Here is a 15,511-nt window from a genome sequence, read left to right as displayed (position 1 = left end):
TGCAGTCTGATCAGCTTCCCGGAAAAGCCGTTCTCGTCCATGATTTTCCATAGCTCGTTACGGTCGATCGTGTCGTATGCGGCTTTGAAGTCGATGAATAGATGGTGCGTAGGGACTTGGTGTTCACGGCATTTTTGGAGGATTTGCCGTAATGTGAATATCTGGTCCGTCGTAGACCGTCCCTCCATAAAGCCGGCCTGATGACTTCCCACGAATCTGTTTGCTTGTGGCGTTAGGCGGCGGAGTAGGATTCGGGACAACACTTCGTAGGCGGCATTGAGGACAGTGATGCTCGGTAGTTCTCACAGTCCAATTTGTCGCCCTTCTTGTAGATGGGGCATATTACCCCCTCCTTCCACTCCTCCGGTAGCTGTTCTATGTCCCAGATCCGGATTATCAACCGGTGTAGGCAATCGGCCAACTTGTCCGGGCCCATTTTGATGAGTTCAGCTGCGATGCCATCCTTCCCAGCCGACTTGTTTCTATTCAGCTGGCGAATGGCTTCCTTAACTTCACTCATCGTTGGGAGTGGCTCGTCTTCAATGATTTTATTTATTTATTTATTTATTAAGTCAAACTATGTAGACTACAATACTTAAAACTACTTAAAACTAATGTAAGCTATTTTGTTGTTCTATGAAGTTGTTTTTGAATGCCTTTTTTAATTGTGTTTTGTTCATCGCTACGTCTATAATTTCACTTTGTAAATTGTATTTGTACATCATTTGATTAATAGGTTGATGTTTTGCATAGTCTTTGTCGTAAAGTTTAATGTAGAACAAATGTTTATTTCTTAATGGACGGGAGGGTGCGTGAAAATTTAGTTTTGAAAGTAATTCAGGACTGTCTATTCTTTGTGTAACAACATCATTTACAAATGCAATTTGGGAAAATTCTCTGCGTTTACTGAGAGGTTCTATATCAATAAGCTTACAACGAGATTCATACGATGGCAGAGGAAAAGTGGTCCAATTTATTTTACGTAGCGCATATAACAAAAATTGTTTTTGAACTGATTCGAGACGTTGCTCGTGAATATTTGAATAAGGATTCCATATGATGCTACAATACTCCAGTATCGAACGAACATAGGATATATAAAGTGATTTTATGGTGTATGGGTCTTGAAAGTGTTTGCTGAAACGTTTTACAAATCCTAGCATGCAATTTGCTTTATTGATGATATTGTTCTGATGTTCTACAAACGTGAGTTTTGAATCCAGTATGACGCCAAGATCCCTTACAATTTTGCATTTTTGTACTGGTTGATTGCCTAATTTTGTTTCAATGATGGGGTAACTTTGCTTTCTGCTAAATGATATAGAGTTGCATTTTTTAACATTCAATTGAAGTAAACTTTTGTTGCACCATTCAAAGAAAACATTGATTTCGTTTTGAAATGTTTCAACATCTTCGGTTGTTTTTATTTTCAGAAATAGTTTAATATCGTCGGCGTATATTAGGTATTCAATCCGTTTTAGAATAAAGGAAATGTCGTTAACGAACAGTATGAAAAGGAGAGGTCCTAAATGAGACCCCTGAGGCACACCAGAGGTCACAGCTACAGATTTAGATAATTCGTTTTGGAAACGAACGATTTGTGTTCGATCAGTTAAATATGATTGTAACCAGGAGAGAAGATTTGGATGAAAGCCAATTTTTTTTAATTTGAAGATTAAAAGGGGTATGTCAATGCGATCAAAGGCTTTGCTAAAGTCGGTATAAATAGCCTCAACATGAAGGCCTTTGCTCATAGAATCGATAACGTATGTAACGAATTCGAGAAGATTTGATGCTGTAGAGCGCCCTTTGAAGAAACCATGTTGTTTACTCGTTATAATATTTTTTACTTGTTGATAAATTTTTTCATTTATTATTGATTCAAAAAGTTTTGGGATGCAAGACAAAATAGCTATTCCTCTATAATTTCGTACATCTGATTTTTTCCGGACTTGAAAATCGGAATTAAAAAAGATTTTTTCCAAAATTTGGGTACTTTTCTATAATTTAATGACATATTAAAAAGAATCAGAAGAGGCTCTGTCAATTCGGCCGCCAAGTTTTTAAGGAAACATGGGGGAAGTCCATCAGGCCCTGCTCCTTTGGAAGCATCAAGTTTTCTAAGTCCTTCGGAAACATTATTGTAATCAATTTCATTGACCTGAATGTCACACGCTAAATCTGGAATGATTGAAAAGTATTCCCTATCTCGGTCAGCCTCAGTGAAAGAAGTGTCGTTGGCTACGCCGGCAATGTACCTTCCCCCACCGTCTTGATCTCCTGCATGTGCGCCGTTCAGGTGTTCATCGAAGTGCTGCTTCCACCTTTCATCACCTCACGATTGTCCGTCAGGATACCCCCGTCCTTATCCCGGCACATTTCGGCTTGCGGCACGAAGCCTTTGCGGGATGCGTTGAGTTTCTGATAGAACTTTCGTGTTTCTTGGGAACGATGCAGCTGCTCCAGCTTCTCGAGCTCCTCCTCCTCCAGGTGGCGCTTTTTCTCCTGAAAAAGTCGGACTCGCTGCCTCTTCCGCTGTCGGTGATTTTCCACATTTCGACGGGTGCCTCTCTGCACTACTGCCACCCGCGCAGCATTCTCTTCGTCCATCACCCTCCTACACTCCTGACTTAAGATATCATTTCCGATACGATTTAATGTTTGCTGGGCACGCCGAATGTAATTGTACACCAATGACGGTCCTATGACGTCATGAAAAATATGACGTCATATTTTTGATAATCTTTATTAGTGATTGCTGGATATTGCTAGCAAGCCAAATGGACATGTTTTAGGAGTGATCATTCTATGATAATTACTATGAAATTTTTTTAAAACTATTTTGTTTGTTTTTGTTTCTTTTATATATTGGAGAGAAAAAAAGTCAATTTTTTAAAGATGAAAATCAATCGTGACGTTTACACAATAAACGAAATATTGAAGAAAAGATTCATCTACCATCTAAGAGTCAGGTCCGATTTCCTGGTTTCTTGTTTATTCGATGAATTCTTAACAATGAACATATCTTTATCATTTATTTTTTGACAAGTTTTTTCGTTTAGTGTTAAAGTCTTCTAAGCCAAAGGTCATGAGATCGAGTCTCGGTCGCGGCATACAAAGTACTCTTTCTGTGGGCTGATGGTATTATCATTAGTAAGATGCTAGCCGTTATCTCCTATACGCTTTAGTCTCAAGTAGAATTAAGATCTCTTCAAAAAACATGAATTAATTAAGGTAGTATCATCCTTCTTACACGAATGCGTGGTAACTTTTCTGTTGAATAGACGACGGAACAGCTCCTCGCACTTGCATAAAAAATCCTCGATACGCAACTATTGGTAAAAAAATTATGAAAATTGCCTGTATCATAAAAAATCAAAACCTCAAAGAAATTTTTTTTAAGTAGCGTTAACTATCCAGACTATCGCCTCGAAGTGATCGAATGCAATCGAAAGCACTAAATGTGCTTTAGCTGCAGGACTGCGGTTTGACTCTAGGCACTGGCCATTCCGAGTCGGAATCACCAATTGAGGAGGGTCCCCTTGTTTTTTTTGCTGTGAATGTGCCTGTGCCCGGTTGTGTGCACGCTGGCTGAAGACAGACACCAGTCGATCGTCGTCGTGTGCAATAATTATCGTTCATTAATGCCGATGATGCAGAAAAAAAAGTTCACTCCATTTGTTTGCCATTTGTATAGTGTTGCGTTGTGTTGTGTAGCGGCTAGAATTTGCTGAAAGGCTGAAAGTGTATCGTGAAATCGAGCATATCTCCATATGTGCAATCAGGGGAAAAGTTGACGAAATTCATCAACCGTAGCCGCCATATTGCTAAGCCCCGGAAGTGGTGGGCCTTTCTACGGAACCGGAAGCATACCTGAGCCTAAGTGACGAGCTACAATCATCGAAAATGCCGTTCGGGTTGAAGCTGAAAAAATCCCGGCACTACAATGTCATGTCCAAGAGTTTGTTCGTGATATCCGTCGATCTTCTAGGTGAGTGCTCTATGAATCTCTTCTCTTAGATGTAGGGACATTTTAGATTAAGCCTATGGCCCCCGGGCAACAAAACGAAACCGTGTCGCATTGCGCTTGTTAGCTCTAATTTAAGGCCATTTCTATCTGACGGATGATAAATGGTTGACAAGTAGCAATTACCCATGTTTCTGCAGCTCAGTGGCTCTGGAAGTCGAGTCATAGCCTCTCTATCTGTCTCTCGTTTTTCGAGAGATAGACCAAACGAACCGTTATCATTTTTAAGACGACAAAATGACCCAGATAATGAAGAGTTCAGGTTGGCAAAATATCATAAGATCTCGGGTTGGATTGTTTTGAATCTATTAAATTGGTATTTTTATGGGATCCATTTTTCAACCTTACGAGGGAGCATTTCTTATTCAGTCACAATCATCCCATCGACCCTTTGCTAAGGTTTATCAAATGGGCAGAGTCGAATTCAGTCTTCGGGTAAGTCGGGACTCTTTTTATAGGGCAACTGTTATAATTATTTTTTGGGTAATAATAAAAGAAAGGGTCGAGTTCAACCAATTTAGCAAAAAATAAAATCTCAAATACATTAGGGGAGAATGAGGATACTTGATCCCTGGGGATACTTGATTCCTCAGCTATATCTCGAAACTGGAATGTCTTACAACCATCAAATGTTCTAGAAAAATGTGCCAAAATGAGCAAAATAACAATGATTGCAGTTTAAAAAAATTTAACAAAATAATTGTTTGAGTAATTGAACTTTGTTTGAAAAATTTCACAAAATGTAACTTGAAGATCTTTTTTCATCACTTTAAAATGTTCCTTACATGGAAAAATTATGAAAAGAAATATTTGTTCCAATATATCAATCGTTCGAGCGTAATATGAACTTCATGATGCCATATTTTCAAAGCAATGGAACTCTCAACTTTTTTCAGAAAAAGTTTTCTAAAATGTTGATTTTGGGTACAATTGATCCCTAGAGTTAAAAACGGTATATTCTTCTTCTGAATTGATCGCTATCATTGCTGATTTAAAGATTACTAATATTTATCCAAAAAACTGATATTAATCAAACAATTGTCTGAAGAAAAGGGCTAAAATAATTAATTTTCTCTTAATTATAAAAAAAAATAGCGCCTTTAAGTATGCAATGTTATAAGCGTTGAGACAAAGTTATAGAATTTTTTTCTCTGCCAGCTATAAATTGTGAAATGAGAACAAACATGACCAAAATAGTCAATTAAAATTCTATCTTGGGGTTTTGTTTGACTTTTAAACAAAGATTAGGGCTTCCTGAATAAAAGGTCAAGTCTCCTTCAATATGGGATCAAGTCTCCCCTAATTTCAAAAAAAATCGCAATTTTTTTACTCCCACGAAAATGCTTCTAGTTTATCAACGTTGAAGTTACAAGCTGTCAGAAAAAGTAATAGACGGCGAGTTGCTAAATTTTTCCAAAAAGATATGGTGAAAATTAGAAAAGGGGATCAAGTATCCCCACTCTCCCCTACAGTTTTAGAAGAAATTATCAAAATTTAAAATTAAAACTTTCTGAACCTAAATTCAGGTAGAAAATAACATTCCTTAACTCCTATGAAGTGAAAGGATTTCAAAACAAAAACTAATAATAATTAACTTAATAAAGGATTGAGATATTTTGACCTCAAGATTCTGAACGCAAACTGAAGTGAATTTATTTTATTAATTTTTTTTAACATTTTCGCCTGATATGAATTTGTTGAATTTATACTCCCTACTACAGAAATAAGGGAAAAATGTTTAAATATTTAAATGCCTATTATCTTAAAAACATTTTAGGCTTGAAATAGAAATTAGAAAATTATTGTCTGATTACTGAAATGATAGTTTGAAAATCGAGGAAGAATTACCTTAATGGGTTAAATTCCTATACAAAGGAAAAAAAAATAGGGGAGAGTGGAGATACTTGATCCCCTTTTCTTATTTTCACCATATCTTTTTGGAAAAATTTAGCAATTCGCCGTCTTTGACATTTTCTGACAGCTTGTAACTTCAAGTTTCTGTGCTCCAAAAATTAGAACAATACTTGAACCCGTTGATGAACTAGAAGCATTTTCGTGGGAGTAAAAAAATTGCGATTTTTCTGAAGTTAGGGGAGACTTGATCCCCTATTGAAGGAGACTTGATCTTTTATTCAGGAAGCCCTAATCCTTGTATAAAAATCAAACAAAACCCCAAGAGAGAATGTTAATTGACTATTTTGGTCATGCTTGTTCTCATTTCACAATTTATAGCAGACATAAGAAGAAAATTCTATAACTTTGTCTCAACGCTAATAACATTGCATGCCTAAAGGAGCTATTTTTTTATAATTAAGAGAAAATTAATTATTTTTGCTCTTTTCTTCAGACAATTGTTTGAAAAATATAAGTTTTGGGATAAATATATATTAGTAATTTCGTAATCAGCAATCATAACGATCAATTCAGAAGAAGAATAAACCGTTTGGAAGGGGGATCAATTGTACCCAGCTCTAGGGGATCAATTGTACCCATAATCAACATTTTAGAAAACTTTTTCTGAAAAAAGTTGAGAGTTTTCCATTACTTTGAAAATATGGCATTATGAAGTTCATTTTACGCTCGAACGATTGATACATTGGAACAAATATTTTTTTCATAATTTTCCCATGTAAGGAACATTTTAAAGTGATGAAAAAAGATCTTCAAGTTACATTTTGTGAAATTTTTCAAACAAAGTTCAATTACTCAAACAATTATTTTGTTAAAATTTTTTAAACTGCAAGCATTGTTATTTTGCTCATTTTGGCACATTTCTCTAGAACATTTGATCTTTGTAAGACATTCCAGTTTCGAGATATAGCTATGGAATCAAGTATCCTCATTCTCCCCTATATGAAAATCAGAGCCCCATGCTAAGAAAATCCTACGCAAAAGTAAGTGAAAAGAAGTCATAGCAGGATGCCAATAGCATGTATAAATGATGGCATTCGCAATATTATTCAACTCCAACTTCTACATATAAAATTGTAATAACAAACGATTTTTCAATTTTTTTTGAGATTCTTGATCGGTATAATGCCTTGTTTCTGAAGAGAATTTTTTTTTCTAACATTTTTTTTCAAATTTCAAAAATGAGGGTTTGGCCAAGCCTTCTTAAGGTTTTAAGAGGGTCTTCTTAAACAGAGAGAACTGACAAAGTATGCAATTTTTGAAACTTACTTCTACCTTAATATCGTCGAACTTCAAAGTAGATACATACACTGCACTGATGGACATAGATATTTGACATTTTCAGTGTTCTGTTGAGGTTTCCGTTGTTGTATTATATTCCCTCCTTGTTATGGGAAAGAATTGGAAATTTCATGCCCTTAGATAGATAACATTCCACAAAATCTATTCACATGAAAGTATGAGTAAAATATCACAAACTTATAATAGTTACTTCAAATTTAAAAAATTGCGATGAGTTAGCTTATGTCAAATGCTTATGTCCATCAGTGTAAGGAATGTTCACGAAAGAAATTGGACACGGGTTATTTAATGTCACACTGTAAGTATACAAGCTAGAAGGGGCGATAATTAGGTTCAATTTTTGTTGGTTCTAATTCTTTGATTGTTTATTTATCATTTGGTGAAAAGCCTACTTTCAAAAGAATACTCTTGACAAACCTAAATTCGTTTAAATTGAGGTTATTACCATAGATAGTAGATATAAAGATTCCCAACTCTTTACATTTTTCATATAAATTCCAACAGACATTTCTTTTAGCAAACATCAGCACACTCTACTGACGGAAAAGGTCAACATTTCACACAAATTGTGTTTATGGATGGTAACGTGTATGACAAATGACGTATAATTCAAGATACACTCTGATTTTTTTTTAATTTAAAACTAAAGCTTAGTTCTTTTAGAAATGGGACACTTTCTTTTGTTGATACCTCATTTACTAGTAGTTGGATATTCAAAATTTTGACAGCATTTTGTTGCCTGTAAAAATTACTAACCGATCTATTTTTTTCAAAAATTTAAATTCACGCGTTTTTGAGGTATCCACGATGCAAGAGAAAATGAAAAAAAATATTTTGCACAGTTTCCTTCAAAAACCATCATTATCAAATTAATAGCTTACAAAACCATTGATTAATCAAAGAATTACCGTGTGTGAGTGGTGGATAAGTATTCAAACATTGTTAAAAATGTCCACAAATTTCAAATCAAGCATTGTAGTGAACACATTATTGGAAACTACGTTTAAGGCTGATGTCATGCTGAAGCAACTAGCAACGCAACGCAACGTTCCAATAAGATTGCGTTGCAACGCATTGGTATGTCATGCTGGCGCGACCTGTCACTTTGAAATTCCCTACAAATCATCACTTCTCTACATCTGATAATGCTTTGAATCGTCTCCTTTCTTTCGGGAGCCATCAAAAACTCATCAAATCACGACCCGGATTGCAAGAATGCCAAAATTTGAACCGACAAAACTCCTTGTTTTTTTTGCCGGAACTAAGAATTCATGAAAATTTTCTTGCCGATTAAGATATTTTTTAGTTTATTATCACAAGTTCGGACAGATCTTCGTACTATTGTGCTTAAAACCCGGAATCACTGCTTCAAATCGAGAAAAAACAATATTCCTATTAGATTTCCTACTAGTCGCGCTACAAAACACATTGGCATCAGATTGGTCGCGCTTTACAAAGCGACCAGTATGACAGGTCTGCGCGATTTCCATGGAGATCAAATGAGAGCTGGTTAGTCGTGTGAACATTGCGTTGTAGGTCGCGTTGCTAGTTGCTTCAGCATGACATCAGCCTAAGGGTCATCAGGGAAGTCAAGACTCATACCAGAATTTTTAATTTTTAATAAGCAAAAAACTAAGTGTAGATCGGTGAAATGTCTAGCAAATTTTTTCTCCGATATGCTGAAAGTGTTGCCTCGTTATGAGTCTTAAAAACCTAACCTCAAACAACAAATTTTTGCTAGTTAAAAAGCTTGTAAGCTGTATAGCCGGTATCGAGGCTATGAGGCAGTTGATTTCTGATGGACGACAAAACTTATGAATAACCCTATTCCAAAAAAATTCCAACATTTGAACCCCATTACATGTCTGCTCGTTGTAAGGTGCCTAGCATATTAAAGTATGTATTTGCTGTTTTTTTGCTTAAAATATAATGGTTTATCAAGATTCTGCTCCTGTGGAAAAAAAACAACAATTTTCCAGACAAAAACATTGGTTTTTGCTGTTTTTAAAAGCCTCAAAAGAGTAATCTAGCAACATACGATCTAAATATACTAGCCGATTATACTTTAATATTAATCTCATGATGGTTTTAATTTGTTATTGTCTGGTTTTACCAGCTGAAATTCCATTGGAAACGCATTTAGGTGGCTCAAAAATAATCAAGTTTTGTTAATTTCGAAACAGTTGTATCCTTTAAATTGACCTCAGTTTCTTTAAAAAGAAAAATATTGGACCGAAAAATATCAGAAATTGAAAGAGGAGGATGCAGCCACTCGAAATATAGATTTGACGAAGTAAAAGTTGAAAAAACTGAATTATATCATGACTGAAAAAAGTGTGCGCCAGCCGACGGGAGATACGAAGAATAAAGTAGATATTTTTCTTACAAAAAACAATAAACATTTTTTTTCAAATTTTTTCATGAATTATCATTAGATTACCTCCATTTCCTCCATAGAAAGTACTTCGATCAAACGAATGGTTTTCGAGATACACGCATTCGTAACTGTCCCATTTTTAAAAGAACTAAGATTTATGCAAAATGCACTTCAAAATAATTTTATTCAATTTTGAAGAAAAATATGCAACTGTCTCGTAAACTTGAGCAACTCGCAATCAGATTTCTCAATCGTGAAAAAATAAAATTTAATTTGTCAATATAATGATAGAAACATTTACGTTCACAAAGTTATCATGTTGATAATTGATCCCAACAAAGATAAAAATCTTGTATCTATATGGAAAATCATAACTCAAGAAACACTATTTGAGAAATTTTCAATAATAATTCCTTCATGAAAAAGCTTTTCGTCATAAACTATTAAATTTGTTCATAGCAATTCAACACGTTAACGAAAATAAAGTATTAAATTTAGCTTAAAACATTAAGGATCGCAAAGAAATCAGTAAAAGAAATCCGAAATTCAAAGCGCCATATGATAGAAACCAGTGGACAAAAACTACAAATTTGGTATTTTGAGTTACTTCAAGTGCCGTATTTTTTTCTCGGGGATTTTCATCCGGTTGGATGACTGAAGTGCCGTTTTAATTATGAAGAAAAGTATTTCATTGTTCATTTGGTAAACATGAGGTTTTCTTAAAATCTCAACAGGCAAAAAACGAGATACGAGATAACCATCTCGCATTTGATCCGCAATTTGTTAACTTTGAGTACACAGAATAAAACTATGTTTTAACATGTCAACATCCACAGTTATGAAGTGCACAGTACCATTTAGTGTGCTGCGCATGAAATAATGTGCACCCTTATTGCTGGCACAACAAATTTTTGAGTGTTGAAATGAGTTATTGTTAACGGGGCATATCATTGCTGTGTTTAAAAACTCCTGATTTAGTGTATGTTTTCCATCGTGTGATAAAATCTGCATAATGAAGGGTGATACGGTCAAAATTTGGTCAAGAGAAAACGCGTGTAAATCGGTGAAATAGTTTATTTAAAAAATCAAAATAAATTTCTTTTTAAAGTTCAATTAGTATAAAATTCAGGAAAAATATTCAGTTAGGCTTCCGCTTTTCCAAATCAGAATTGCCGGGCCTTACGCTTAACCCCTGCCATCAGATTGTGCACAGCCACCTTGTCCACTTTCTTCGCCGCAGAAAGCCAGTTTGCTCGTCCTTAGCAGTTTTTTTGGTCTTCTTTAGGTTCCGCTTGACAATAGCCCAGTATTTCTCAATTGGTCGGAGCTCTGGCGTTGGGAGGGTTCTTTTCCTTGGGAACCACCTACACGTTGTTGGCGGCGTACCACTCCATGGCCTTTTTACCGTAATGGCAAGATGTCAAATCCGGCCAAAACAGTACGGAACAACCGTGTTTCTTCGGAAAAGGCAGCAGACGTTTATTCAAACACTCTTTCACGTAAATTTCTTGGTTGACAGTCCCGGAAGCTATGAAAATGCTGCTTTTCAAGCCACACGTACAGATGGCTTGCCAAACCAGATATTTCTTCGCAAACTTTAACAGTTTTATGTGCTTGAAAATATCTGCTACCTTTCCCTTCCTTTTGCCGTATAAAACTCCTGTCCCGGAAGCTGCTTGTAATTGGCTTTGACGTAAGTTTCGTCGTCCATTACCACGCAGTCAAACTTCGTCAGCATCGTCGTGTACAGCCTCCGGGATCGCGCTTTGGCCGTCGTATTTTGTTTATCATCGCGATTTGGAGTCACTACCTTCTTGTAAGTCGATAGTCCGGCTCGTTTTTTGGCCAGATGCACGGTTGTAGACGATACACCCAGCTTATTTGCGGCATCTCGGAGAGAGAGGTTAGGGTTTCGCTTTAAACTATACCGGCAGCTCTCTTCGTCGTCTCAGCGGCTTCCGGTTTTCGATTTCCCCCCGATCCAGACTTCCTGGCTGTCGACAAACGTTCCCCGAACACTTTAATTACATTTGTAACGGTTGATTTGGCAACTTTTAGCGATTTTGCCAGCTTTGCGTGCGAGTAGCTCGGATTTTCGCGATGCGCGAGCAAAATTTTGATACGCTGCTCTTCTTCCTTGGACGGCATTTTGACAACTGAAGAGTGAATTCCAAAATCAAAATAGGAGCAACATTCTACACTCACACACCTTCAAAATGAGGGGTGTTCAGGTTTTTTAAATGCAAAATTGAAAGTAATACGTCAAGTTGATATTGACCAAATTTTGACCATATCACCCTTTATGAGTTTTGACTGCTAACAGTGTTCGCTGGGTTTAAGTTGCATTTCTACCGTCATATTCGAGGGTGGCGTTTATTATTTTTGTCTCCCGGTTTCCGTAAGAGTCGGGAATCTTTGTAAAGTTCAAAGTTGCTCTCACATAAAAATAGAAGTCAGGATCGTTTGATTCAATTCATCTCCCCAAGACAGGGGTCGGCAAGCTGCGGCTCTTTTGTTGTGGAGCTATGAGTTTACAGCTCCATGTGAAAATGTTATTCATTTTTTGGAAATTTATTTGAAATATTTGGCCGAATACCTATCTCAACTATTTGGTGAGCTTAATATTCGGCTTAACGGTTTTTGGCGGTATTCGGCGTCTAATATTCGGCCGACCGGAATTTCGGAAATGAAAGTTGTTTTTGGACGATAATTTTTTTCCGAAATAACACTAAATCTAGATGTTTCATGCATTTCTCAGTCATCTGGCATCAAAATTTAAATTTCGATATTCCTTTGGTCCCCTCTTTGATGGTTTTTAAGGTAAAAAAAACCAAACTTCAAGCGCTTCGAGGCATCCCTAGATCAAGTCCGATTGAGCTGAAATTTTACACAGGTCACAGGTATTTTTATAAAAATCACCTGAAAATTGTTCGATCTGTGTCCAATCTATACTTGGTCCAAAAAACGTCAAATGCGAAATTTCATGTCATTCGGAATCACACTACACGTTTTAAATGAAAATCACATATTTTAATAGGGGCTTCCTTTAATCTGGCCCTTCCAATTGTCTTAAATCGTACTTTCCCAACGTTTCGGAAGCCAATTCTAGTGGGCTTTCGACGACGGCAGAGCAAAAGTGTCAACTAACTGTTCAACCGTAGCAACGACCATACGAATTGGGAAAAAGAGTAAAATGTAAAAAAAAAAGAAAGAAAAGTATCAAACAATTTCATTCATGGCAATGCAACCGACTACAACTTGCCTGATCATCGGCCGGACAACTGAGTCGAATTTTAACTCGCGGAACACTCCTCTAGTTTGTAGACCTGGGAGAAACTTGGAAAACTCGAGCGTGTGAATGTTAACCTGATCGAATATGCACAGTTCGATTCGCCATAAAAATATTATTATCGCTTCTCAGAATCGAAAATCGCGGTAGCATCTGATTTTTTTTCGTTGTGATTTGCCAAAATATACGACCACTCTGTCCGGGAGTGTCATCTATCTTCACCAATCAAAGTTCTAAGTTTGCGTTTGTTGACGACGAACGGTAGGAATTAGCGCCAGGCTTTTTTCGATTCTTCGTGACGACAATTCCACTTTGTTACCGGAATACTAATATGGTACACACCGGTTCGACTGACTTAATGTCGTAGAAGGTTTCTTTTTTGGGCGATTTGAATAGCTTGGATTACGGTACGTAAAGAACTTCTTGATTAGCAGTATTTTTCCACCACAGAGAGTAATTCCAAATACAAGTGTTGGATTTTGATTCTGTGTTCGGACTCAAAACTTTTATCTCACATTCTTAATTTTTTCCTTCTCAGAGCAAATGTTTAAAAATATCTATTGTATAGGATAATATTCTTTAAAAATTATTAAACTTACTGTAGGGATTAAACTTGTACGGATCTTTTAAATTTCTACAGCAGTTCATAAATTTATATGGGCCATTCCATCGAGTGAAGCCGGTCGTTTTAAATGAATTGCCTTATTGAACGAACGTGTGGAGGTGTGGAGGCATGGCCACGCGGAAGCGTCACGTCGCTTCAGCCAAATTAGTGACGATCAAGCCACAATGCCACATAACCTGGTGGTGCCGGTGAGCAGTAGTAGACAAAAAATACAAAAAAAAACCAAAATCCCAAAACAGATAGCCAGCGCCAGCCCCAACGAGACATGATCGCTTCGCGGCTCAGTCATTCGTTCGATCTTTCATTATTATGTGTCTCCTCCCCGATTTTTTCCAACACTAGAATTACATCATCCGGTCGTCGGTTCGATACGTGGTTACTGTTGTCGTGTTTTTTTTTAAGTTTTGCTGTTATTGTTCGGTGTATTTCGTTCCGTCCGCACACAGGAAACGCACTCGTTCATTCCTAGCTCGAGAAGTGGGGCCAAACATTTTTATGAGATTCATAAATAATTGTATAGGAAGAATAAAATCTGTTTCACATAGAATCTGGTCAGATAAAATAGATCATTTCTCTTCTCCGCAAAGAAATAACGTACAACAAAAGTAAAAATGTCATTTTGTAGGGTTTTGATTGCACTTTAAGAAAAAAAAAATACATAAAAATCATTCTTCAGCTTTTCGGATGAATTTTCGAACTTTTTTCGAACCCATCATTTTCTGCACAGTACTGCTGGTAACCTCATTCGCCATCTTGTTCCACCACTTTTCCATTTGAGCGGGTATTTTCTGCCACATTTCTTCAGTTTGCCCTTAACTATTGCACAATATTTCTCGATGGGACGAAAATCCGGACAGTTTGGTGGATTGATACTTTTTCCAACAAAATCTATCTTGTTCTCCTTATACCACTTAACGACATCCCGGCTGTAGTGGCAGCTTGTCAGGTCCGGCCAGAACATCACCGGACCTTTGTGGGACCGAATGAATGGCAAAACCCTCTTCTGGAGACATTCTTATTTGTAAACATTTCCATTCATTGTGTCCCCAGTGATGAAAATCTTAGTCTTCTTCCCACAACTACAGATCCCTTGCCAAATCATCAACTTACGAGCAAATTTATCTGCGAAAACACACTTGAATCTACCATAAACATTCCCTTTACGCTTCGCAAGGTAAAATTTGTTACCGGGTATTTGCCCAAAATCTTTTTGACGTAAGTTTCGTCGTCCATCAAAATGCATCCGTTGTACTTGGTCAACACTTTCTCGTACAACTTCCTTGCCCTGGTTTTGGCTACCAAGTTTTGTTTCAGCGTCCTGTTGGGGTGTTTGCTTGCATGATACGACTGTAAGCCTTCTCGCAAACAAATTCGTCGAGCTGTACTGTGGTTCGTCTTGAATTTTTTCGCCAAATCACGCAAGGAGATTCCAGGATTATTGTGAACTGATCGAATTACCTTTGCTTGCAGCTTCCGGTCATATGTTCCATCCTTTTACGCCTGGTTTTGCTCGATCCACCGTAAGAGTCTCCCGGTAACCTTGCAGCACCGAATTTACAGTCGATTTTGGATATTTCGGGAATTTCGCAATCTTTACCCCTGACGTCCCCCGTCGGTTTCTCTGCGTGAGTGTGCAGAATTTTCTCTCGCCTTTCGCGTTCCATCCTCGATAACTATCGACTGACTGCTTCAATCTTAATGAAATTTTCACCACTAAGTAAACACACCATCCGGATCAAAACACTGCCAATAGATTTGCGATTCGACAACTAGAGGCGCTGCAGTAAATGAAAAGATGCGACCAGATTCTGTGTGAAACAGACTTGAGTTCGATTTTACGGATTACGGATTACGGAACCACAAGAAAACTGTGCAGATCACGCATTGGTACCGATCGGTTACGTTTGATATGACTGACTATTTTAGCATCCAACTGGAGCTGACGGGAACCAGGTTTTCTTCCGAATCTAGGCAGATTCT

At 37.1% G+C, this 15,511-nt stretch overlaps 1 protein-coding gene across 2 annotated transcripts in view; it reads left to right on the top strand.

Moving 5' to 3' along the window:
• The window catches only part of LOC129743747 (tyrosine-protein phosphatase non-receptor type 14), an 88,266-nt gene that overhangs the window by 21,312 nt on the left and 51,443 nt on the right, over window positions 1–15,511 (top strand). For both annotated transcript variants that reach the window (XM_055735885.1, XM_055735884.1), the window contains exon 2: window positions 3,698–3,991. In XM_055735885.1, the coding sequence (XP_055591860.1) occupies window positions 3,907–3,991 (85 nt within the window). In that variant the 5' untranslated portion in view covers window positions 3,698–3,906. The remainder of the gene's footprint in view (window positions 1–3,697; window positions 3,992–15,511) is intronic.

This window comes from Uranotaenia lowii, chromosome 2 (assembly GCF_029784155.1).
Source record: "Uranotaenia lowii strain MFRU-FL chromosome 2, ASM2978415v1, whole genome shotgun sequence".
NCBI classification, from domain to species: Eukaryota; Metazoa; Arthropoda; class Insecta; order Diptera; family Culicidae; genus Uranotaenia; species Uranotaenia lowii.
This window is presented reverse-complemented; position numbering and strand designations above follow the sequence as displayed.